Source organism: Catharus ustulatus, chromosome 3 (genome assembly GCF_009819885.2).
Source record: "Catharus ustulatus isolate bCatUst1 chromosome 3, bCatUst1.pri.v2, whole genome shotgun sequence".
In the NCBI taxonomy this organism is placed as follows: Eukaryota; Metazoa; Chordata; class Aves; order Passeriformes; family Turdidae; genus Catharus; species Catharus ustulatus.
Window position 1 is genome coordinate 73321844 of NC_046223.1, and position 27168 is coordinate 73349011.

At 36.3% G+C, this 27168-nt stretch overlaps 1 protein-coding gene across 2 annotated transcripts in view; it reads left to right on the forward strand.

Moving 5' to 3' along the window:
• Positions 1–27168, forward strand: part of ATG5 (autophagy related 5) — a 99491-nt gene that overhangs the window by 18184 nt on the left and 54139 nt on the right. For both annotated transcript variants that reach the window (XM_033056526.1, XM_033056524.1), the window contains exons 5-6: positions 335–497; positions 13255–13349. In XM_033056526.1, the coding sequence (XP_032912417.1) occupies positions 335–497; positions 13255–13349 (258 nt within the window). The remainder of the gene's footprint in view (positions 1–334; positions 498–13254; positions 13350–27168) is intronic.

Genomic DNA, 27168 nt, shown 5'->3' on the forward strand with positions numbered 1-27168 from the left:
ATGGTTGATAAAATATCATAGAGAACCAATTAGGTGTTTGTCACTTACTTCTCATAATTTTCTCCTGTTTATTGTCTGAGATTGAGTATCTGCTTGAAAACTTGTTAAAATTCTGGTTTTACAGAAAGTTGTTGAGATTTTATTTTTCCTGAAACATTTTCACTGCAACCTGTTTCTTGTCAGCAGAGTGAGAGAATGGTTGTTGCATTATTCCGTAAGTAGAACCAGTGTGCTTCTTTTGCATAAATATATGCCTACTTAAAATTATCATTTATTCTTCATCATATGAGGTATGCAATGCATTTATTTTTTGATCTGTCATTTCTCTTTGTAGAATTTTCCGGAAAAGGATCTTCTACATTGCCATTCTAAGGATGTGATTGAAGCTCATTTTATGGCTTGTATAAAAGAGGCAGATGCTTTAAAGCACAAAAGTCAAGTCATCAATGAAATGCAAAAGAAGGATCATAAGCAATTGTGGATGGGATTACAGAACGGTAAATACTACACATCAAGTATTAATTATATTCAGATTGAACAAGCTAATAAATGATTTCTTAAAATTTCAGTTATTGCATGAGATGTAAAATATCATTGTTCTGCAGAATTTTTGTCTAGTGTCACGAGAAGCATTGATGGTTTGGGTTTTTTAAATTAAAGTCATCATTTTGGTGATAATTCAAATGTGCCTTGAGTTATTCAAGGAATTAGATTGGGTCATGACTCTGTTTTAACAAACCAAAACCAGCAACAAATCAAAATAGGTAATTATTGTCTAGTGTACTTCTCTGCAAATGATGGCCTTTATTTGGGAGACACCTGGGGTGTAAGTATTAAGTATTAACTATCTTGGACTGTACATAGGAGATTGTCTCATCTAGTTAATGCTTATGGATTGATAAACAATACAGGTAAACTGTAAAAAAAGTTGTCCAGTAGATTTAATAATTTCTCTTTTCTCTTTGCCATTTTTTAAATTGCTTTATGGCTTTCACAAGGACTTTTGCATAATAAGTACTGACTTGAAAAAGTCAGCAAAATTATTCAGAACAAGATCTTTAATTACTGTCTTACTTTGCACAGATGGTATGAATCAATGTTACACTGCAAAATAAAACTTCTGTTTGTAGTGTATTCAGTGTTAAGGTTCTTAGAATCCTTTAAGTTGAAAAGCTTTTGTAAATATTTCAGAAACTGTGCTCTGGAATAGGTGATCATGCCATTTGCATTGCGTTTTTCTCATCTCCTGAAGCTATAATTTATATTATCTGTAGTAAATTTATTTTATGAAAGCATTTTACTGTAAGCATGAAGATGCTTATTCTATGTTGAGAGAAAAATACTGAACACTTAAACTTAACATCTTCCCATGTATGTATAAGAAAAATTAAATGAAAAAGAAGAACCTTAGAATGCAAGAAGACTTTAACCATGCCTTTGGTTTAGACAGAAAGGTTCCAACTTAGTTTTGGTTTAATGTGTGTATTTAGTGAGTGTTTGGCAATTTTTTACGTTGTTGTTTAGTGGTACTGCCTTCCATATTAAAGGTACTCCAGTATATTTTGAAGATAAAGGGTTATTAGAAACTCTGCTTTCTATTTTTTATTTAATTGGAGGAGAGTTAGAAATTGAGGCATGTGAGTGGTGATCTTACCATGTGAGTGGTAAGATCTTGAGGAAGGCTGTGCATACCTGCAAAGTGAAACAGTACAAGTTAAAGTTCTTTTAATGAGAAGATACAGAATCTCAATACTCTCGATGTTTAGGTAACAGGACAGATAAACAGCATGTCTTTTTCATGCTCATCTTAGGCTGTATCTTTCAGTTGATTATTTGTCTAAGAATATCTTCAATTGTAGGGAAAGCAGAATTTTTCTGTTTTGCTCTATAATGTTAAGAACAGAGGTTGCCTAGCAAAGTTGATTTCAAGGTTTCACTGTACTTAATGAGGAATTGCACCTGTGGAATTTGACACCTGAATGAGAAGTTCAAGCAATCTTTTGAATACTTTCAAATACTAATTTTAATTTCTCAACTCTTCATAAAAGAGAAACAAGAAAAGCTTGTGAAACCAAGAAAACTCTTTTTAAGCATGTTGTATCTTTCAATATGTTTTTATAGGCTTTCGTTTAAGATGTAATAATTTTAAACCACTTTGTGAAACACAATGAATGACCACAAAAAAGAAAAGAAAGTAGCATTTGTGATAACTGCTTTGTAAGTAAAAATACATCTGTAGACTGTTTTTTCTGTGCAACTTCAAACAATTTTCTTCAGCTCTTAATTATAGAAGTGTTATTTTTTTTAAATGAGTGATGGTATTGCTTAGAAGACATGTTCTGAATTTACATTTTTTAAAAGAAACCTATCCATTTTTGTTTGGAGAAATATAACTATTAAGTAATTTGTAATTTGGTGTGAATGTTTCTGCTGAGAAACAGCTACTTGGACAGGTAATATGTGAAATTTACCAGTTGCTTGTAGATGACTTTTAAGAGAAGAGCTGTAATAGTGAATTTGTGGGAAAATCTTGTGCTGGTAGCAGCTGGTGGTTATTCATATCAACCTTTACATTCCTCCTCCCACCATTTCTGGTTTTATGTTAATCTGATACCAAATCAGGAAAGAAAACATATTCTTCTATTTTGTGCTGTGGTTTTTCTTCACAGTCAATTTTTTGCTTCATAAACCAGATATTTCCGAGGTAGAACTCTTCTTTGAGACAGGTAAATTTTTGACCAGCCATGGATGTCTGTCTGTGGTAGGGAAGTGATAAAAGCAGACTATGTGGTTATACTGACCTTTGTTCCTTTATATGAATTGTTAAAATTTTTTGGTCAGAATTCATGGAAAATGTTACTACTGTTTTTGCTTTAATAGTGTTATGGCCATTTTTATCATGGATGAAAAGGATTTTCAAGTGGGTGAGTTTTTTTCTTCTTGCCTTTTGTGTGGAAAAATAAAGGCTTTCAGCTTTGAAACTCGTAAGACTCTATGGGCCTACTGATGACTCAGGATCAAACAAATGAAATCCCAACTGTTTCCAGGGAGAGAGCTGTATTTTTTGCATGGTTCAAAGAATTAATATCTATAACTTCAGTATATAATGGTTCTGATAAATGAGAGGATTTAGATTCAGCACATCTGCTTTTTATCAGTTGTGGACTAACAGAGGCAACTGTACCCTGAAATTTTCACAGGCATCATTTATAACCAATGATGACTAGATTTGGTATTTCTGATACATGAGTGGGAGAAATAAACAGTAAAAACTCCTAACTATTTTAAGGTTTCTTTTATATATTATAAAATATAATGAAGTCATTATTTTACTGAAAATATTATGGAAAAAGAATGCAATGCTCATTCATGCTGTAGGGCTTACAAAAAGTTAAGTGGCCATATTGAATTGTTCTTATTAGAGGAGAAAAATCCTGCAAGCATCCAGAATATACAGTACTTTATCTGTTAATGCATCTGATCTCTTTCTTGCCTTACTGACTGAATCAGGCTGTGTTTGTCTTGCATTTAGTTACAAAATTTATCTAAATTGTTCTTGGGTTTTTGAGAGGCAGAAGTTGTGTTTGTTCTCAGTTGTCACATTTCTGTTTAGAAATGTTCAAATTGTAAAAAAGGAAGTGTCTTACAGCTTTTCTTGTGCTGTGTACACTTGACCCACTCAGGTCACCCAGGTTTGGGTGTATTTCCCCTCTTCATAGAGAACTGGTGGAAGCAATGCTGTCCTTTACCTCATGGTGAACATGCTTTAGTAGCTGAACAAAATCTCTGTGATCTCAACTTTTCATTTGAAATTTGCTTAGAAAATGTTCTGGAGTTTCTCAGCGGAATGAATAAAAAAGTTGCTAGTTTTTAAATCACAAAGCTATCTTGTTTACTTCTTCCCCATATTGCTACCAAAATGGGAATTTCTTTCCATGTTCAATCTTTGGAGATTTGGTTAACTGTGAAGAAAAATTAAATAATTAATTTGAACTTTGAAAATTAGTGTATTGGTTAAAAGTGATTTTAAAAACTGAATTGTAATCTTCCTGGGCTTCCTTAGTTAAAAGTTTCCCAAAATTCATCAAGTTGCCTTATAATTAGCATCAGTACCTGCTTATTCTGGAGTTAAGCTAGCATGGCACATACCAAACATTGGTGTTGCTGATACCATGGAACTGAGGGGATTAGATTTAGACCGGTTCAGCCCTGCACAAAGTCAGCCCAGTGCTGGTTTGGTGTTGAGCAGGGTCTGGCTTTGAGCAGGCTAGACCTGCAGAATGAGTCAGCTGCATCAGAGCAGGCCTTTCTGGGGGTGTTTTTGGTTTTTTTTCCATAGCAGTGGGTTTTGTTTGGGGTTTGGTTAGTTGTGGTGGTTTTTCTGGTAATGGATTGTGACCTAGACCTCACTGTTAGTTCTGCAGTGTTTATGGGATTGTTACCCTTTCTGCACAAATGACTAAGCCAATGTTCTACTCATATGGATGCAGTATTGTGAGTCTAAACTATCATCCCCTGAAACTGCTTTTGGCTCTGTTACTCCTCTGTGCTGGCCTGGTGTGTACTTGAATAGCTGCCCTTTGCTGTGGCACAAAGGTGGAAAATTGATGGCAGCCTGCATTCCCCCATAGGCCTTCTCTTCTCTGCTCTCAAACAGGAGGGCAGAACAGGTCTGTTCTGTCTGACGCCAGTGAGAACCAGTGGGTCTCAAAGGAGGGCAAGAACTATATGAAGGCAGAGAAGGAAGGAAAGCAAAAGGTAAACAATCCTGCTGAAGTGTCTGCCACGAGAGGAGGTTGCTTAGAGACAAGGTAGAGATAGTTTTTCTAGCATTTTCACCCTCTGGTGTTAGATGGTCATGTGCCTAATAAAAACCATTGCACTCTGAAGGAGCAAACTTTGAGGTCTCTTTTTGCTGCCTTCTGCTTTTCTTCCTCCCCTTGCTCTCAAAATAAGTCATTTCCTGAAAAATGTGTGTAGTCTAACTAAAACTTGGAGTCAACTTTCTCTAAAAAACGACTTCATTTTTAAATTTAAATTTCTTTAGTTGAGGGCTTCTTGTTTTGCAATTTGAAATCATTCTAAGTTACTTTCTGCTTGTAAACTCCTGAAACTATTAATATGCATTATTATAAAGGTTCCTTAACTTAAAAGCTTTCTTTTAGAAAAAGCATAGTTCAGGGAAAGCAAAGTGGGTTAGAAAGTTACATGGTGTTATGCTGCCCTGTTTTCATGTATATATAGAGACCATAATTAGACATGAAGAAATAAAAATTCCAAGGCTCTCCTAGACATGGAGCAGAGATCTGGAGGTTGCATAAAATTGTCAGAAGTCCTTTTCCCTGTGACTTACTCAGGAAAGTCTGTAACAAGCTCTGCTGCTTAATTCCTATACAACCTATGAGTTATGTATTTCAGAAATGGGTTATACTTGTTTGTCATCAGAGATTTCTTTTTGGTTTAACTGACAGTACTTCTAAGATCACCTGCTTTTTTACTATAGAGAAAGGTTACATTTTGTAGGATGTGAGCATTTTCTTACTTGAATAAAAGAAAGTAGTCATCCATCTTGATTACAGTAATTTCACGAATACAAGCCGCACGGAGTATAAGCCGCATATCCGGTGTGTCGGCAACGTTGATGTCTTTGTCAATGAAAAAGCCACACCCAAATATTAGCCGCACTTTCGTTCGCGGTGAACTTTCACAAAGTCGTCATTTAGTAACACAATCGCGGATCGCTGGGGCTTACTGGCTTACTGCTGACCTCGGAAACATTATTTCCAAGTGAAAAAAGACACAGACAATAGCTGCGGCAGCGTACCCTTTATTTACAAGCCGAAAAAGACACGAACAATAGTGTGGTCATTTTGCGAGCATTCCCAAAGGATCCGCCTTGCCTTTAAACAGCAGCTCAGCCGAGCGGCCGAGCTCCGAGCGGAGCTGCATCTCTGTGCTGGCACAGCCACCCCACTCAGCCGCGCAGGCGAGCGCCTCCCCCACCCCTCTCCATGCGAGCTGAGCGCCTCCCCCACCCCTCTCCTTGCGAGCCGAGTGCCCCCCCCACCGCTCTCTCCGTGCGAGCCCAGCCAGCCGCGCAGCTGCACAAGACTGAAAACACTTTAAAAAGTACAGAGAAATATCACACACTTTTATCAAACTGCTGAGAGAATGCGCCGAGGGAACTCACCCCGATAACTCACCCCCTGCCCCTCAGTAAAGCCGTCATCCACAGGCAGGCAATAAGCTGTTCTCTGATTGGTTCATTGTCAGAACACCGGGAAACCATGGATTTCAAACCGTTTTGGCTCGGGACAGGACCGGCACGGTACCAGGTAAGGGCCGATATAACATTTTTGTTAATAAATTAGCCGCACTTCCAGGTTTCCACCAAAATTTAGGTCAAAATGGTGCGGCTTGTATTCGTTAAATTACTGTACTTTCTTTGCCTAAACCTTTTCCAGATAAACTGGTAACCTAGAAATGAAGGGAGGTGGTGTTAAGGAAACAGTGTATTTAAAGCGAAAACTTCTGGTTTGTGAGTATGTTTAGTAAGTGAAAAGAATGTTGGTAAGGTATAGCTTCCTTGTACACTGTAAGAAAACAGGCAGAAAATGCCTTTTTGGTCTGATAAATAATCTGAAGAATGACATACTTCTTTCTTGTACAGTCTTCAAAATGTTCTCTTACGTTGAATATTGTTACTTTGCTATCTGTGACATGAAGAGTATTTTCACATATTTCTGTGGCTTCTGCTACATTAAGTCAAAACTGTTCTAAGGCCCCGTCTCTCCATATCTGATAGTGACACATGAATATAGTCTGAAAAGTTTAGTAAACTTGTGTTCCCTTTTCAGTGGTAGATTTGTATTATATACTATGGTCTTTCAAAATGCCAGATTAAACTAGGTGTTTAAGAGCAAGAATATTTTAACTCTGGCGATGTGTAAAATGGAAGAGAAAAATAAGTATCTTAATAATGCCAGTACTTCAGGCTGCGCTCTCAAAAAGGCTGTCCTTGATAGTTGTAGTTCTATATAGTTATATATATGTTAGTTAGATATAGATAGTTATCAGTGCTTTTATAGAACAAGAATATGAATGGTGAGTTTAGGTAAACTAAGTAATTTAGAGACAAGTCTTCAAATAGCTGGGAAATTAAAGTAATCAGCTGTAAATAATATTTCTGAATAGCACAGAAATTGGTTTTAAAGTTGTATGAAAGTGTTAATATTTATTTGATCAACAAAAGCTCCTTCATCCTTGAGGCATACCACACAAGAACTTAACTTGTTATAAAATTGGTATGAAATACCAGTGAGCAGAATTATGTATGCATGAAGAGTCAGTCTTCCTGGGAACAATGTGGAAGTAGTATTTATGCTAAATTTTGAGAGGAATTCATTTTGGCTACCCCAGTTAAAAGCATGCTTGTTAAAGCATGTGTCAGTAGAAAATATGCTTGCTTTAACATTAAGGAAAAACTCCTTGTATCCTTGACTTTAAGCTGCAGCTCTCTGTACCCTACCCTAGTTTGATTATATGCGTGTGACAGATTAACCTTTAGTGAGATTATCTGTGACTGAAAGGAAAAGTTGGTGGGAGCAGTTGGTGGATTGGAGGGCAGATCTGCCATTCAGAGGGGTCATGATGGGCTGGAGCCTCCCAGAGCTGACACACAAGTCCTGCATCAGGGACAGGAAAAAGCTCATATGTTGTGGCAGTCTAGGAACTGCTTTCTGGAAAGCAGCTTTCTGGAAGTGGGTAATGTGAACAAGAAACTGAGTAGAAAGCCTGTCATGTGGTGTGCTACTCAAGCCCTTGTGCCCTCTGGTTGGCTCAGCATTTGTAAAGTTGTACTGGAAGTGCCGTGTTCTCTTGGGACCCCAGGACAAAAGAAATGTGGGCAAACAGAAAAGAATCCAGCTGAGTGCTGGTAAAATTCTTAGGGGCTGGACCGTATACTGTATTAGAGAATGGGGAAACTGCCTTGTTAAGGCTGAAGATGAGGAAGCTGAAGGTGGATTTAATACAAGCTTTACCTGAAAGGAAAGCCCCTAGAGCAGATGGAGTCAGACTCTTCTCACTCTTGTCTCCACTGGCAGTGGAGATGGGCAATTACCAAATGAAAAACAGATACTAGTTAGAACAGCAGGAAATCTGATGGTACATGGGGAAGGGAGGGTGAGGTGTGCTGGAGTGAAAGTGGTTGAGTGGAAATCCACAGAGACAGTCAAACTTCACTAGGCAAGGCCTAGAGCAAACTAATTTAACTTTGGGTGGGCAGCTCTTTTGGGGCAGGGTAAAAAAAAACATTATTCCAAAGCTTGACTTCCAAAGGCACTTCCAAACTAAAGTTTTTCTGTCATTCTTGTACATCAGTTCTTGTACATCAGTCTTTGGTCTCCTAGTGCTAGGTTTGGTTCTGCCAAAGTAATTCCATGGTTCATATGTTAGATAGTGGCGAACCTCTGAGAATGGACAAGTTTTGTGGTTTTTAAACTTCAGTATTGAACATAGTTGTGTGCAAGCTGTGAGTTGGTATTGCTTGCACAGAGCTTTTTGCACAGAAAATTTAATTTCAAGTGTTCTGTTCAATTTATTCCAATAAATAGTTTTAAGAAGAAACCATGAGTAGTCTGGATGAAATTGTGCATGTGTGCTACCCCAAGGGCTACACCAGTTTGTTCACTTCTTCATCTTTCTAAAAAGATGCTGAAATACAAGAGCCACGAATTAGTATTTAGTTTCTAAATTTCAAGTCTTTCCATTGTTTCTGTATTAATTCTTTCTGTTTTATAAACCCTCTCAACAACCTTCTTGAAATATGTCCAACCCTAGAGTCTGATAATCTCTGATAGCAGTTTTATCACTGTCAAACATAGAAACAAAGTAATTCCTTACTATTATGATATTTTTGTTGATAAGGTTAAAGATTAGTGGGTTTTTAAAATTCTTTTGCCTACTACACTGCAGTGGTTATTTCATTTTATCTGTCTACATGCTCTTACCAGGGTTTTTCATTGCAAGGTACTTGTAGATGTATTTTTCCATTCTGTGATAATTGCCTGGATTGTTTGTGTATGCAGGTTTAAAGCTGTGCTGCAGTGCAATGCACATGTTGATGGTGAGCACTTGAGCAGTGCCCTTTACCCTCTCAGTGATCCATCCTGTTGTAGCCTCATGTGGGTGAAGGAGACATGTCTAACTTAGAGATCCATGTGAAATTTCAAGTTGTTTGAAGTGTGACAGCACTTGAGTTTCAGAAAATGACTGTAAGAGGCTAGTATGAGTGAAACTAATTTTTTTGGTTGCCTGAAGAACATTTCAGGCTGAGACCCAGGTGCAAAAGGGACCCCAGCCTTTTATCCCTTAGCTTGGACTAAGCCTTAGTTAACACTGCTCAATAGTAGGGGGTTCAATGGTTGTTGTCTATTAGCAATAAAGTATGATGGGATTACAAAAATCTTTTTAACATAACAAGGTATAAATTTGGATTAATTTCAGTACCTGCTAAAGGATCTCCAGTCTGGTTTAATGGAAAAAACAACAATTCTCAGTGTTTTCCTGTGTCAGTGATTTTTTCAACAGTTTTAATGGGTACTTTAAAGGCATGAATAATTTTACTGATGGGTTTCTGAACCCTACATGCATAATGTGGCATACTGTATTGATAAATTTATGTTTGAGTTTACTTTTTTGCTTAATGAATTTGTGTACTGAAACTATTCTCACAGGTGACATTAAGTCTTTGTATTTTTGCCAATTCACACTTTTTCTAAATACGTAAATAGATTATTTTCAAAGCTCTCCTTAGATTCTGTGTATCTCTGTAGTACTAAAGGCTAATGTCTGGCTGGCTTTTGGGCATTCATTTCTAAGCAATGAATAGTTATAAATATTAGCCACATTTCTCAATTATTTGATTATTCATAAAATACATGGAGAAGTTTTTATATTTCCTTTTAGGTAAATTTATGTAGCAATCATTATCTCTTGTTTGAAAAATATGATTAGTGGAGTCATATGAAACTTACACTGTCACGGATCTCACTTCTGTTCAAATCTTATTGTCATTACTTTAAATATTGTTATTCAGATAGGGACATCTGCCTTTTGCAAGTACTGTTTTTGCTAATACAGAAACTCTAACACTTCAAGCAAGCACTTTCTTAAAAACAGATGGACTGTGAAAAACACAATCAGATTTGACTGTTACGGTGGTTTAGATGTCATGCATAAGCTTTGTACGAGGGAGGGAGACAAGTGTGTAAAGTGCTTTTGCTGATAGGTAGAGAACTCTTCCTTGTTTACTGGCTTGATGAAAACTCAGTTTTGTTTTGATTGTTAAATTTCCAGCCCGCATCTTCTGTCTTCATCCTGTCTAGCCACTAAACTAATTAGTTCTTATAGCTCATTGTAGCACTGATAGCTTCCTTGAGACTTTGCAAAAATAGGGGATACTGATACATAAAAATGAGAGAAGGAAGAATCCTTTCACTTAGTTTTTTAAGGAGATTGGGTTGGATATTTGTCAGTGGTTTTGTTTATTTATGTTAAGCTTTGAGTCTTAAGGATTCTGTGAAAAGCAGTCACTTTTGAATTTTGTACTTTTGGAGCTTTAGGATTCTGGCACTCAGCCAAGGCTCTGCTAATAAAAGCTCTTGCCAGGTCATACATATCAGTATGCAAAGTGGATAGCTTTTTTTTCTCCTGCTTGCTTTAAAAATTTGTCGTAGTTTTCTTACACCCAACTCTGTTTCCTGTGGTGAAAATACTGTATCACTGAAAGATATTTGGGGAACAGCAATATAAGGTTGTGAGGAGGAATTTGTTCAGAGGTCTTCAGAGAGTGCTGTACGCGGTGGAGGTCTTAAGATACCTGACTCCATTATGTCTAGCTAAAACTCCTGGGATATCAGGTGGATTGACAGAACATGGTTGATTACACAATGCAACAAGTTCATAATTCAACTGTTGCAGATCTATCGCTGTTACATTTGGAAACTACAGAAACTATTAGAACTTTGAACAACAGAGTATCTTAAGCACTGCCTAAATGTTCAGAGAAAAATCTGAGTGATATAATTTTTTAAAATTTTACTGCCTCAAGATTACCTGGTTTCCTGGATATTTTGTGACAGGTGAGGAAGCAGGAATGCAGAGCAGAAGTGAGCAAACTGCACATTACCACTGTTTAACCTTTTTTGTCATTCAGAGCCTTCCTTGTTTGCCATATTTGCAGACCACAAGGGTCAATATACTTAATCTTCTGATATAAGTCTTTTATTTGTTCATAATTTTTTTCACCTGATACATAAGATGTGTTTCTCATTTCTGGTGAATTTTGAGAACAGTAAACTGTTCACCCAATTTCCTAATTACTGTAGTGTGAGCATTAAACAAGTAAATCAAGTTAATGTTTGTTTTATTTCTGTTCAAGTAGGATGTCTCCAAATATGGAGATTCCTTATTTAAGTCTGCTGAAGCTCACTAGCTTAAGTAGGTTTGCATTGTTTTGTTTTGTGTATCACCCTAACAGTTTTCTCAAGTGAGTTAGAAGTGGTAATTGAAGTATAAATCTATCAGTGCCTACTGTGGAATGCCTGTTTACATATCTGTAGTGAAAGCTGCAAGCTATTCTGAGTACTTCCTTCAAGGATAAAGGAAGCGTGCTGAATTTTCACCTTCCCTCTGAAAGAGTTCCTGAGGAGGTGGCAGTCATCCTTTGTGTTGGACATTTTAAGAGTAAATCCCTGACTCTCTAGACTGGGGTTCCCATATGTGGGATTGTTTGATTACAGTCTGCTCCAGGGCTGTCACTGTCATTCCCAGCCCAGTGAATTATGGGGCAACATCCTGCATCCAGGCAGCTCCTCATGCTGGGCAGGTGCCTGCCTGGTGGTGCTCACTGTAGCTCAGGTAAGTGCCTGTCAAGAGGCACTTACTGCTAATCAGGAAACAAGGGTGTGGAAGTGCTTTTGAGATAAGTATCCTACAGCATACCTGGCTGGAGTTTGTTCACAGTTTCTTGGAAATTCCTGCCTTGTGTTGCATTCAGTCAGGAAAAGCAATGCATTATAAATCCTGCAGTAGATACTAACCTGTGCCTTTTAGTGTACTGACAGGCATCTGTGCTGTATGCTGGAGTGAAGCAAATCTGACTCATTTTCTGCAATTGCTTTAAGTGTAATCGGCACTTTTGGAAGCAGGAAGAATCTTTGTCCTGTGAATACATTTCTGAATTTTACCTTAATTCACTGGGGCTGAATGGGTAATGGTATATTTTGTAAGAGCCCAGCTTTTTGGGACTTGGCTGAACATTGTGCCAAGGAGGGGAAAATTGGAGATTGTGTTCCTTCTGCAGGAACAGAGCTGTGTTTGGTGCCTTGGAGAGTTAGGGCCTATGAAGAAATTGATCCCTTGCTCTTCCCCTTCTAAAGATGTCTTCTCCAGTAAGGCTAGCAGCAGCTTTATTCATCTTAGCTCTTTGTATTCCTTTCTGTCTCTTCTGGTGTTAGTTATTTGCTTAATTTGAATAATTGATTTGCATGTATAAAAGCCTTTATTACTCTTAGACCTGTGCTGTCATTAGTACATTTTAAATGTAATAAACTATTCAGTTTTTTAATGTCTGAACAGCATGAAATAGTGTGCAGGCTATTTACCCTACTTACTTGGATAATAACAAAAATGTGTTTCAAGCATAAGCTTTTATTTTCAGGTTGTGTCACAAATCTGGCAGTGTATTTTCTGACCATATCATGCATTGTTGCAGATTATTTTAAGATCTACATAGCCAAATGCAAGCCACTCAAGAAGTATTTCTCTTGCTTTAGTTTCTCTATACTTTACACCCATTGTTCAGTTACAACTAAAAACATTTAATTGTTTTTAGCAGACTGTGAGACAGTATGGACCACTACCAGCAGGGAGTGGAAAAACAGGTTACTTGAGGTAATGAAATCTATAATTTATAGCCCAATATTTCCTTAACAATGGGAGATAAGATATGAGTTAAAGTTGCTTTCTCTTTCAGTTCAATAAATCACCACATCACTGTTTTCGTAGGAGAATGCAGATGACCTACCTTTGGCTTTGGGCTAAATAGGGAAGAGGAATGTGGGAAAAATAAATTCCTACAAGTTAAACTTCTGTAAGAAAAGTTTGCATGTTGTTCCAGTTGTTTCATCTACCTCTTTAGGCTGAAAAAAATGTTACTGATATTGACAAAGTCTAATTTTACCTTCACAGATAAATTTGAGCAGTTTTGGGCAATAAATCGAAAACTCATGGAGTATCCTCCAGAAGATAATGGATTTCGATACATCCCATTTAGAATTTATCAGGTAAAGATAAACTCAAACTCTTCCATCAAGCTGTCACATATATTGTAATCTGTTTTCAGAATTATATGTTTTCTCTTCTTTATGGCAAAACTTTACATGCTAATCTTTGCTGGACCCTGGAGTTGTATGAATTAGCAGACAAAATAGACTGTATTTATTCTAATGCATAATTAACATTTATCATGTTGCAAGTGTGTAATACTTGAGAATGTGCTATGTCTGGCGTAGATGATGTTTGTTCTTTTTAAAAAAAACAGTCCAACAACCTAATTCTGTTATTGAAAATAGCTACTAACTATGAAGAATGCTTTAGAAGTAAAATGCCCTGTGAAAGGTCTGAGCCAAACACTTCAGGAGCAATACTTTTCCCTCAACCACTGTATGGGCTTCTTTTCTTGCAGGCATTTTATGGTGGAAGTAATGGCATAGGTCTTGCATGTAGTTCTTACTTTTGTCTTCTGGTTGTATACTTACATCCCAAAACTAGCTTTGAATGTGGGGTTTTTTTCTGTTTTAATGCACCAGCACTTTATTTTTCTTAGCATTTTATTGTGAGACATATTCCTTGGAATCCTCACAATTTTTCTGATCCTAAGGACATCTTAGTTTTTACAGCGTTAAAGTCACAATGAAGTTTGGAATTATGTATGGTTAAAAGCTTATACAAAAATTTGTGTAGCCTCTCTGTAAATTAAACAGTTGTGCTCTGTTGGGATGTTTTAATCTATTTATATTTAAGTTTTGCACGAATAGCTATGAAAAGAAAGTCCTTTATTCATGATACTAAATATTCTGATACTACTTTATAACAGGTTATAATGACCATAGAAGCCTATGCAGTCTTGCAGTGGGACTGGAGTAGCTTTTCATGTAAGATATAAGATGTAAGATATTCACTGTCATAATGAAACTTTAGATGAGAACGGAAGTCAGTTATTTTGTCAGATCTCAGCAGATGGCAAGGTTTGTACCTTAAGAATCAAAAAGTATGTATCAGGAAAAGTTGTACTCACAGCATTTGTTTGATTGGTGACTAAGTTATTTGCTTGTTCTCTGATGGGTGAGGAATTTTAAAAAAATTTTTCATAGAAATCGTGTAAATGGGTTTGCAAAAAAGAGTTTTTACTCTCTGAATAGGTTGCAGCTCTTTAGGGCTTTAGGGAAGATTTCTATGATATTACATGATTTCAAGCTAATAAAGCTTTAAAAAAATAAATAAATAATAAAATCTATCACTTGAACCAGTAGTACTTATCTTGATTCCCATTACCTTTTTGATTGAAAACTTTTACTTGCTACAGTTTAAACCCAAAATATCTAAAAATTGAAGACCAAACACAAACAAGATGATGCTGAGACAACCTTTGAGAAGATTGATATATATTATTTTCAGTAATGCTGCTCTTAGGATTTTTAAATATTTCCAGTCTTTTTAAAAAGGTGGGTGCAGATGTCTCTAGCTTTATTGTTTAGTTTGTTAGTGTGTGTACTGATTACTGCTCTATGTGTTTAAAGGAATTTCAGAAAGCCTTAGGAGGGGTGAGATGATCGTTTTAATTCCAAATAAGGAGGTAGTGACAAACGTGAATATGGAAAAATAACTGGTTCTAAAGTTTCAATGTCTTCAAATATATTTAACCCCCACCATGAATGCACTTTATTTCCATTAGTGCTGGTAGAAGTCCGCTTGGCATTCTAATTGGTTGCTTGTATATGCCTATGTAAACACCTGATTTAACCTGAATTTGTGTTGCAGTGGGTATTTATTTTCTGTGTGTCTTCACTCAGTGCTCTTGTAGATACTGAAGAATACACAAGTGGATGGCAGGAAATGATGAAGCATTACCTTTAATGGGAAGAGTTCCTCCTGGTATTTTCCATACCTTCTACCATTATACCAAATTATTAGAAGGAAATTCTGTGAAGGGAACTTCCTAGTTTTTTGGCAGTATGAGGTGGATGAATTTGTTGTCCTTCAAAAAATTATATTACATTATGCTACCAAGTAAGAAAAACCAGTCTTAGTTGCAATTAAATGTGAATTGGCAAAGTTGCTGCAGGACAAATGGATTCTACAAAGTGATTTGATGGGGTTTTTTCACTGAAGAATTCATTATTTTTAAAAAACTCGAAAACTCTTTCAGTTGTAAAGTTTGTCTATTAAAATACATTTCTAAAGAATAATATGAATCATACCTCCTATGGTGACCAAATCTGATGGAGTGTGTGGGAGAAAGAAATGGCAAAAATATGAACATCATACTTGGGTAAGTCAGAACTAAACTAACCACAGGTAATTTAAAAAACCCTTGTCCACCTCTTCTTTTAAGTATAGCAGCTAAGATGGGATCAGAATTCTGGCAGCTACAGTAGATGATGTAAAAAAAGTTTGAGAATCGCTAAGGATCAACTAATTTGTGATTTTAAAATTTAACTAAGATATCTTGGAGATTTTATTGCCAGCTGTCTGTCATATTCTGTTAACTATGTTGTATGGAACCTGAACCAGATAAACCTTTGACATAGGTGGAAACTTTTTCTACCAGAGAGAGTTTAAAAATAGTATTATATTTTTGTGATACTTTTAATTTAATGTGTCAAAAAAGAAGTTCCCCACTTCATCACTTCAGAGGTGTAAACTGCTTGGTCTTCAACTGACAGGTGCACAAAAACTTTTTTGTCTTTTTATCTGAGTACTGCAGAATTGAATGCTTTTTCCACTTGTTCTTTAATGGCAAGAAAGAAAATAATAGTAATGTTTTGAGTATATTTTCAATTCAAGTGTTGCTTTTCATGTTCCACTAGACAAACTAGCTCTAGTACTGAATTTTCCCCTGTGTTTATAAGACCAGCTGATGTTTCACAGTTTAATTGAACAAACTGGCTGATAGATGGCAGGAAGTTTTCATCAGTCTTTGGTTCCAGGCACTGTAAGAGGGCATATTAGTCAGGAGACTGCTCTGATGAACTGCTGCCTGCTGTGGGAGCATTCTGAGTCTCAGTTGTGCACTTAATTTGTACTCATTCCCCAGTTTGTTTCTTGCTCTTTCCATGTCATGCTCACGCACTTCTTCATGCTCTTCTCTGGAGTCTGCTCTCTGAGTGTATGGGATTTAAAGCTGTATATTGTATTTCATTCTTGAGATTAAATTTACAAAAGTATTGGAAAGAAAGTGGATGAAAACTCTTCATGCCAAGTTCTGAGGTTTTTTACAGTTGCAATTGCTTGAAGCAGACTGACTGGTTTATGTTTGCTGTCCCAAAAAAGGGATGATCTGGGATTATTTGCATTTTCCTTTATTTGGTACTGAACAAACATTTCCTTTGCTTCCATTTTCTAAGGGTTTTGATTTGGAACTTTAAACAGGTTTTCCTATCGTAAGTCCCTTAAGATGTTTAGGTTAAATTGTACAGTCACAAATTGTTAGGATGTTTGTCTTCCTTTGTAACATGAGTGAAATTCTCCACACTTAATAACATATCAAATAAATTCAGAACTTTGCTCTTTATGTCAAAGCTGCAGTATTGAGATGTCTAACTAGACATAAATATTTACCATGACCTGTCCTCTAAAGTGGGAAAGGGAGTATTTTAAAACATTATTAGTATCTGTCTCAATAAGTGAATCAGAAGCTCAGGCATGGCCATTTCCAAGCAATTGAAGACTGTTTCGTCTGTATTTCCACATTAATTGGCAGAGCTTGACAGCACAATTTGGCCTGTGTTGTGACAACTATTTAAAAAACTGATCCAAACAGATTGGAAACATACTGGCTCTACCTGTAGAGTTTTAAAGTAATAATAAACCTACCTTTTTATGCTGGTAGATTATTAACTTGTTGTTGTTGAAAAGTTTTCATTGCATTTCAAGTCTGAATTTGTTTGACTTCAGTTTCCAGATTCTGTTTTGCCTTACCCCACTTGAAAGTCATGTGACTTTCTGACCTTCCATGTTTACTTATGGATTGGTATCAGGAGCTTTCTTTGGTAAGCTGGATCAATTGAGCTTTTTAAACCTCTTGTCATGAGACTTTCTTATCAGTTCTGAAGTTGGGTTTTAGTCATCTTTTCAAATGCTAGGTGATAGTTCAATAATCCTCAAGATAATATTGAGGTTAGGAGGACATAAAGGGGAAAAGTAAAGTTCGTTTATAGGATGTTAAACCAAAAATGCTTCAAACACTGGTGGAATACAGGTGAAGTTAGCTGCTACTTGAAACTTCAGATCTGAAAAATGTTGTGAAAGAAGTTGCAATGCAATAACTCATCAAGGAAAAGAACTAGAAAATATGCTGTCTACCTGAAGAGGGCAACACAACACAGCATTTTGTGGGCTAGTATACATTGCTCTTGAACAGACTTATGTGCAATACCTTATTTTTTCTTATTTATTGCAAATGGCACTTTCATAAAGGACCTGCTGAAAATAGACAATTTGTGTCTTAAAATCTTCCTTTTACAAGGAAGAAGTTTGAATGACTAGGAAGATCATGTGAAATGGTGATTTGTGTAACAGAGCTGGGCTCAGCTGAATTTCTGTGCTGAAGAGAAAAAAATGGACTCTGAGTTGTTCTAGTAACTGCTGGTTTAGTACTAAAGAAACAGCACACTTTCACCGCTTTTAAACTACTTCAAAATCAAAGCCTTATGAATAAGAAAATTTATAAGTTTTGTTAGGTAGATATTTTTCCTAGTGCCTCATGATTGGGAGGAGAGAAAGAAACACTTCTCTCAAGTGTTGCAGGGGGCAGCATGATCCTTAAATACTTATTTTCTGAACTAGGGTGTTTTGTTCTGTGCTGAAAGTATTAGCAATTTGACTAGTTCTCACCTTGAGTTGAAGGTCACTGTCACCACAGTTCCGCCAGAGACTTTTCATATGCATCTCAGTGCACAGTGAAATGAGCTGGCTCAAACCAGTGCTGCTAAAGATGACTTTTTTAACATATTCTATATTAAGGAGTGCTCATGCAACTCTCTTGAAAGATTTCTAGAACTCATGTGCAAAATCAGCCTTGTGCCTTCAAGAATCCTGTACAGGATGGGAGCTGTCAATCAGAGTTTTGAAGAAAACTTCTGAGATGATAAACTGTATTTGTTGTCAAAATGTGACTAAAATTTCCTTAAATATGCCCAAGTTGTCTGTAAAACTGTTAATCTGCCTAGTTCGAAGCTATTGTAAAAGTTGCACAGTGCCCAGGCAAGGAGGTGCAGAGGAGATGGAGCTGTAAAACCTAGATTGGTTTGATTCTCTGCTGTGGTTGAGCTGTTACCAAACTGGATGGTTTTAAGCTAGTTCAGGCCTGTCACTAGGAACTACAGTAATTTTTATGGGTTGAGTATAGATGTAGTTTATATACAATGAATAAAGTAGTTTTGCTTATATGAGAAACAGTTTGTTGAGGTTCTGGGTTATGTTTATACACAGTTTTAAAAAATTTAGGGTCATACTGGATATTCTGGATATTGGGGAGAAATGGGTAGTATTTTTTTTAATCCTTTTTTTTAATCTTGCAATACTTCAGTTACCCGTAAATCTCAGAAGAATCTAAGTATATGAAAAAACAGTAGAATCCTACTACTTACTAAACTAACTTTGTGTAACAGTACTATGGATTTTTTTAAAGTCAAAGTATATATTGAATTACAATGAGATAATGAACATTTTGTGGGGGGGAAAATAGTCCATTGCCAATTTGAAAATACCTTAATCTTACCCCTTATGCACCCCCCAATTACAAATTGGTAGTAACTTTTTAACCAATTGGTACTGTATAAAACTCTTCAATTGTCTTTTCTTTGAATTGCCTTGATAATGGAGTTGAGTGTAAATAAGTTTGGATAAGTGTTCACTCTAGAAGTTTGAATTTAAACCACAAGGTTTGAATTCTTGTAGCTCCTTAAACTGTTCAATTAAGGTGGTAACCTTGTAGATTTATATATCATCCTAAATTTGTTAGGAAAGCTAGTGTAGGTATGCAGTTCAAAAAAACTGCACTTTTTGCCTCAACCTTGAATCTTTATTCTTAAGAATATCTATACATTGAGAGGCTGTGATGAAGACAATGAATGAAGCAGTAATTCAGTTGTGTTGGGTCTGTATACAGTTACTTGCAGATCTTATAATTTAAATGCAGTGCTCTTTAGTATATTGCTACCTTTCCTCTGTTCATTAAAGCTTATCACTTTTCCATTTCACTTGCTTTAATCAACACAAACTGATTTGCCACTTTCCTTACATACTGTGTAATGTGGGCAGGTTCTTACGAAGTGGCAAAAGGAACTTTGCTCACCTGAAGCTTCCCTGGAACTGTATTCCACAGAGATTGGCTCTTGTACTTTGATGTAGTAGCAAAATTAAAAAAAATTAGTTGGTGAGCTACTTTCCTCAGGGAAAGGGAAAAAGGTGATATGAAATTTTTTCTTCAGAGAAATTAGAAATGTCGTCTTCAAGGGTTGTTTCTGTGGCTGAGCAGCATAAGCGCTGCCTATAGAACTAAGGTGAGCTATCCTATGATGCTGATGCAAAACTCTGCAGAGATGAAAGCCAGAGCCAATACCTGTTTTGACTTATCAGCATTGTCATTCCACCGTTACTTATTTTTAAATAAAATAGGTGAATAAAGCAGGACTAGAAAATATAGAAAATGTTTTCTGGAAAGTACCAAGACTTTATTTACACTTTCAGAAGACTGAAAGCAAATTCTCTACAGGTAAATGTGGAATGGAACAAACCTATGAGGAAGTGGGATATTACACCATACTACAGAAATTCAATATGAATTAGCAAACAAATTTTTGAAATTTTACTGCCCTTGATTATAGGAGCTCCTTCTAGTTAATCATTACTGTAGAAAGCTATAGAGAATTATTGGATTTAATGGTTTGAAGTAGCTTGAAAGTGATTTATGAAGTATTGTATTCTTCACTGCTCTTAAGCAAACAATGAAGTGTTTGCTTTTGTGGATGTAAATCCGTTTCTAAAGTTGTTTGCTTGATAGGTAGTCAGTTCTCAATTGCTCAATTGTTAAGTGAGGCTTAGGTCTGCATGCGCACGTAAAACGCTGCAGCCGTGAAGAGCACTATTGATTTGTTGTCCCTGACTCTTCAGATATCTTGATATTTTACCAATTACAAATGCAAATTCTTTCCTGGGAAGGAAATTTAATGCTTTGAGGCCATGCCTTTATTTTAGGTGTTTGTCTTCTCAAGGCCCAACAAATCTGCCTCTTGAAGCTGTTTTTTGTATTTATTCTGTGCTGTTTCTGGCTGTGTGACAGTTGCCTGCTCTCTGCTCTGTGTATCTCAGGTGTTGACTTTCTTCTGCTTCTGGATCTGTCCAAATCATCTGACATTAAATAAGGCAAATTCATTTGTTCAGAGTATACAGTGCTACTTTCCCTGCACAAGAAAATTTGATAGATAATTTGAAAGACCAGGCAACAGCCAGAATGTGGTTCAACCATGCTTGTTAGATATTTTGAGTGTTACTTCTGCAACTTTTTGTACAGAATCGTAACTTTTGGCAATACACACTCTTGTTGAAAATTACCCACAAGGTATAAGAGGACCTTAGCAGTGGGACCTATGACAGGGAAAGTAAATTGTATCCTGGGCTGCTGTAGGATCAGAGTTGTCCGCGACTTGAGGGAAATGATCCCTTCAGTCTACTTGACACTAGTGAGACCGCACCTGGAATCCAGTTTTGGGCTCTCCAGTTCAAGAGAGATGTGGAGCCAAGGGTATGAAAATACAGTAAAGGACCACTGAAAAGGTTGAGGAACTAGTGAATCTAACATAAGAGGAGAAAAAAAGGAGCTGGAACTGTTCAACCTAGAGAAGAAAAGATTTGGAAGTGGGGAGATCTCATCAATGTGTATAAATATCTGGCTGACCATCGGAAAATATGAGTGCAAATTCAGTGTGGACAACATGATGCATCTTTACATTTACAGAAACTGAAGCAATGGCTTCTATTCTGAAGTGTCACCATGTCCTCAGCCTATTAAATTTCTAATCAATTTGTTAAGGGATGCTTTCTAACTACACTTACCTTTTTCAGGTAAGTAGAACATGTGGTAGAACTTTAACTTTCAAATGTTTTACATGGTTCTAATTACTCATTTCGTTTTCTATTATGTGAAGTTTTTTCTAAAAGATTGTAGGGAAGCATTCTCTGCCAGTTTAAATAATATTTCAAATATCACCCTTCTCCATGGTTCTTTAATCTTTTTAAGGATGAGCAAGTAATTGCCTTCAACAATGTAAGGGAGAATTAACTGAAATAGTTGCCATATTTGTTAGTTTTGTACAAAGTTAGGATAGAACTGCTGTTGCTTCATAAGTGTGCTGTGTTCAATGAAAGGCATCAAGGAAGACACAAGCTGTTGTCCATGAATGATTAGGAGAATAGTCCTTAACCATTCATGATCAAAAATGGTTCAATATTATTGTCTAGACATAACTGTAATAAGCCTTACTACATAAAATTTTAACCTTATTCCAGATGTGTTTATAATTCTAGTTGTGGCTTTAATTTGACTACAGTCTTGGCTAAGATACTGGATAATTTTGGCATTATTACTTGCATCAATTCTTGACATAATACTTGCCACATGTTATGGGGGCTCTTGTTAAGGTCTGTTAAAGCTTCCACCGAGAAAACACGTAATATAATTTATCTTGCTTTTAAACCAGTGATCATTAATGTTCAACAATACCTAAAAGGTTTTTCAGTTTGTGTAATACTGTTAGGAGTGATTTCAAGAGTAGCAGAATTTTCATTTGTTGTGATTCCTTGACGTATATGATTGATACAATGATTATCTCCCCATGCAAGGAGTTTTATAGAGGTATCATCATAGAGGTGCGCATTTAGCATGACCATATTAAAGCATATGTGCATGTATTCATAGTGTTATCTTCAGCTTCAATCTAGTGATAAACTTCTGCACTACTGATTTAGATGACTGGAGTTAATGTAATTAAATGTATAAAGTATAGCCTGTTTGTTGAGTCTTTTTCTGTCATTGTGGTTTCAAGCCTCTTAAAAATATTAGGGAGTGTAAAATTCCTGTCCATCATGATTAAGACCTTCAATTTACTGAGGAAACCTAAGAGTCCTTTTTACAACATAATTGCAGAAATTCTGATACAAACACAAAAATAGGTGAAAGGATTAATTTTTTTCCATAGGTTAAAGTCAGGTATGTATGTTGCAATTTTTGCAATGATTGAAAATGTCTAATTTATCAGAAAAATTTAAAGTGCAGTATGGCAAAAACAGATAATTTAATAACTGTAGTAGTAATTTATAACAATAAAAATAAAAAACACATTTGTTGATCTTATGAGTTCTGCAACCCACAGCACATCCTGTCAGTGACTCAATTTTTGTGGTAATTCTGGGTAGGTGAGTTGAGAATATGTATTCTCCTACTTTTTGTCTTACGGGTTTTAGTTACGTGTCAGGCATATGAAAGCGTTACTTGATTCTTTTATTAACCAAAATAAAATTCTCTTTTATATTGAGTTGGACCTTTTTCTCTGAACAGTGATGTGATGTTGCAGGGTAAGCAGTTCAAAATTTTGAATGCTAACAAAAGCAGTGCCAGCCTTAATTCAAAGCATACAAAATCATAACTAGAGCATGTACTTGATGGACTTTGCAGAGACTGAAGAAATACCAGAAATAGTCTTTTTTGGGGGTTTGTTTGTTTGTTTTGTTTGTTTGTTTTTGGAATGTTGTTCCAGTCCTAATAGCTTAAAGAGTAAGTGAAATAGAAAAATTATCAAAGATATGGAATAAAACAGCAGGTTGTGTGGGAGAAGCCTTCTCTTTCTTGGAAGATTGGAAGAGGAGAGGAGCAACGATTACAGGATAAAGGCATATCACATTGTCGTGTTTTATGCCTCTTGTAATAGAAGCTCAAAAAATACCAATAAACTTTGAAAGGTGACAGATTTCAAATAGATGAAACAAAATAATTTTCTTGTGTACTATAGCTTGTTGAGCTGAAAATCGCCTTTATGAAAGAGATGGAAGTTGTATTTGAAAAGAAAGAACCAAAACAACAAAACCCTGTCAACTCCTACTGAGAAACATTGTTGTACCTTCTCCACAATTAAACATTCAATGAGTGTGGTCTAATATTAAGCAAAAAGGAGTCCAAGATACCCATCCTGAAATTCCAGCCAAACCTGCCAGCATTTCAGCACCAGTGAAAGAACAGTGTTTCAGATGGGGATTTGCAGTATCTTGCTTTTGGACAGGCATGGTGGTGTGATCGTTCTGTGACTGCAGAAGCTCATCAGCTTTTCAGTCAGTCACTTTTACCTTGTGCATTGAGATTCTTAATTGAAAACATTTCCACAAAGTAGAGGGCATCTAAAATGTACAGAAAAAATATTTTTGAGCACATATTTGCATAGTTTTGTTTTCAGGGACTAGTTAATTTTCCTGTTCCTTCTTTTTTATATAAAACAACCTGCATTATTGTGCAAACTCTTGTTACTTCTAAAGCTTCTTGGTTGAGTTTAAATGAATTTAAACAAAATGGTTCTATGAAATTAAGATAATTTTTTTAATGTAAAGTTGTTCATTGCAAAGCAGCACAGACTATGAATTTGACAAGTTGCTGAAAATATGATGGAATATGTAGGGAAGTCTCAACTTTTACTGATTTAGGTTGCCAGATTATACACATGTGGGGATTTTAAGAATTTTGTTTTTTCCTTTGTGGGTTCAGTATGCATGGTAACTTTTATTTGTTTGAATGTTGAGGAGCAGCAGAGTGTTTAGGCAGAAAATCCAAATCCCTTCCTCTTGATGAAAATACTGGTAACTGTGATTTTTCCAGATTAAAACCCAGTGGTTTGTGAGTTATGTTTTTCATTTTAAGATGCATCCTGTATAAAATGTCTGACTAATTAAATTGTGGATTTCATGCAATGTTTCATGTTGTGCTGATTCTGAAAAGGACCAGGCAAGCTGACAACTCTTTTTTTTGTTGTTGTTTTTTCCCCAGGATGATAAGGAAGAAAGAGTTACATTTGTTAGCATAGTATGTAACTATATAGCTTGTTTGTGATCCCGTGAGGCTTTGCACTGCCTTAAAGGGCCTCTTAAAACTTGCCCTCACCTGTAACTCTTCTCAGTGCCACTATACCTGAATAGGTAACTTTAATCTTTCTCACTGTGGTGTAATTTGTTTTCACCTTTACTCTCCTATCATTGTCAGAGTTTAAACTTTCTTTTAAAAAGAATAAAGTCTTCATTTTTTCTGCGAATCCTGAGATTTATGGCGCTATGTAGTAATACAGAAGAATGAGAAATTGCAGTTGCAGTTAAGTCCTACTTTCTAGAAAGTAAGTTAATTCGGAGATGAAGATTTGCTTTCATATGAATTCAATAATTTGATACTAAATTGTGGATATGATCAGTGTAAAATGTCCTGCAATTTTTAGGCTGATTGTCTTCATGTGCTCATATACTTGAAGGCATTTTCTCTGTAGAGGTTGGCAGTTACTGGTTGGTAATTTCACAATTATAAGCCGCACCATTTTGACTAAAATTTTGGTCTGAACCCGAAGTGCAGCTTGTAATCAGGTGCGGCTTATATATGGACAAAGAACAAAAATTTGCTGTTTTAGTTTGGAGGACAGGTGTCTGCTGAGAAAGGCAGGAGCTTCTCTTTGAAATGCAGAATGTAAACCCCCTCCCTCCCAATTATTATAGTTTTGAAATCAAGGGGCTTTCAGGCAAAGATATGGGAATTAGGAATAATAGTTCTTTTCCAGGGAAATTAAAATAGAAATACAGTACTACAAAGAAACAAACTCCAAACCCTGACAAAGTCAGAGTACAATCTGACACCCGTCAGGCAGGGTGTTGGTAGCAGTCCCATTAAATGGTGGCTGCATCCTCCTGCAGTGACAGATGTGATTCAGTTGAAGCAGTGCTCCTGTACAAGGTGCAGTTTCCCTCTGGAGGTCCAGTGGTGATGTGGAGAAATCCGGTTTTCCTCTGGTGTCCAGTGGAGAAGGGGCTCCCTTAGTGTCCCCAAATCTCTGTTTTTAGCTTGGTAAGAACTGTTGGGCTCTTCCCCCTGGCTGGAGCAACTTCCAATGGGATGCAGTAATTTTATCAGTCACACAGTGGGACTCAATGGGCCATTAGCAGAAATGACTGCAGGAAGGATGGGTTGTGAAAAGATAAAGAACAATGCCCTAACTGGTTTCAATGGATGGCTCATTAACAGAGTATCTCCTGCAGAGATAAGGATCCCTGCCCCCACCCTCAACAGATGGTGATAGAATAGATACCTTTTATCTCACTCTGTATTGTAACGTGCGGCTTATAATCGTGAAATTACTGTAATTGGCTTTCACCTGTTGTACCCTGCAAATGGATCCAGAATCTTGAACAGCTCACAGCTATATGAAGGCTACCCTGCAAAATAAAATAATTTTAAAAGCACTACATTCTGTTGAAGCTATGTTCATTTTAGTTGGCAAAATGATAGGTATTGTATGAATATTTGCACTAATTATTTAAAACCATTATCAGTTATGTAGTGCTATCTTTATGGGTTAGATTACAGGTAGTACTTTTTTCCATGATTGATTAAGCAAGTATTGTACAAAACACAACATTATATAAGCAGCTATTCATGGTGGCTGTTCTTTTACATCTTGTTGTAATAGACACAATCATATAATAGTTTGAGTTGGAAGGAACCTTTCAAAGGCCATCGAGTCTGACCCACCTGCCACGGGCGGGGACATCTTGCACTAAACCGTGTTGCTCAAAGCACCATCTGGCCTGGCCAGTATATTGCTACACTTGAAAAAGGGTCATGGCAAGGTTTTTCTAAAACTATGCTCCTGTATGACTAAGATACTTTGAAAAGTTATCCTATAAATACTGTGGAATGTATGATGGGTCTTTTCTTTTGATTCTTTTAATGCATAAAGCATCTGCTGCATGTGAGGGAAGAAGTGTGTAAGCATCTTGGGGTAATATTCTGCATGTAGGATTAGATTTTTGAACCAGTCTTTGTATAAACAACATGCAGTTACTTTTATCATTTTAACATTGATGAAGACCAGTGATTTTTATTTACTTTACCACATCTGTGTTGCTCAACACTTAAAATGCAAAATTGAATTCATTTTCTATAGTGTTTCATGATAGAAGCTAAGGATATTGTTTGCAGCAGTCAGCAACTATGTTGGAGACTTGAGAAAATACAACTTTGGCTTTTCCCTCTTGGCATTAAATTATTATAAGTAGGGAAAAATTGATCTTAATTTATTAATAAATAATGGAAAACTGCAATACACACTTGGGAAATTCTTATCTTAAAAGTCTGTTGACTTTTTTGACCTTTGCCCTGCATACTTCTGTTTATTTCCACTTCTGCTACTTTAGACTTAAGCACATATCTGATTATTTTTAAAAGCTAAACTTGGTACAAAATTGTTTTGACTAAAACAATGTTTTGGGGGATTTTTCATTTTCCTTCCTTTTTTTTTTTTTTTTAGTATTTTACATGTATGTTTCTTCAACATAATGTGCCAGAGTTCACTTCTTAAGTGTGGATCTGTCTGAGGTGGATGAATCCTGATGGCAGTGTGCCTCCCATCATTCTTTAAATGTTCAGATATATTTCATTACCAATGATGGTATCCCCATTTGCTACCCTGAGGGCATTGAGAATTGACTGGAGCAGCTAGGAAACTACGTCTGATAGGTCTTCATAAGAAAAACTGGGAAAAGACTATTTTTCCACATTTGAAGACTATTAGCAAGAAGCAA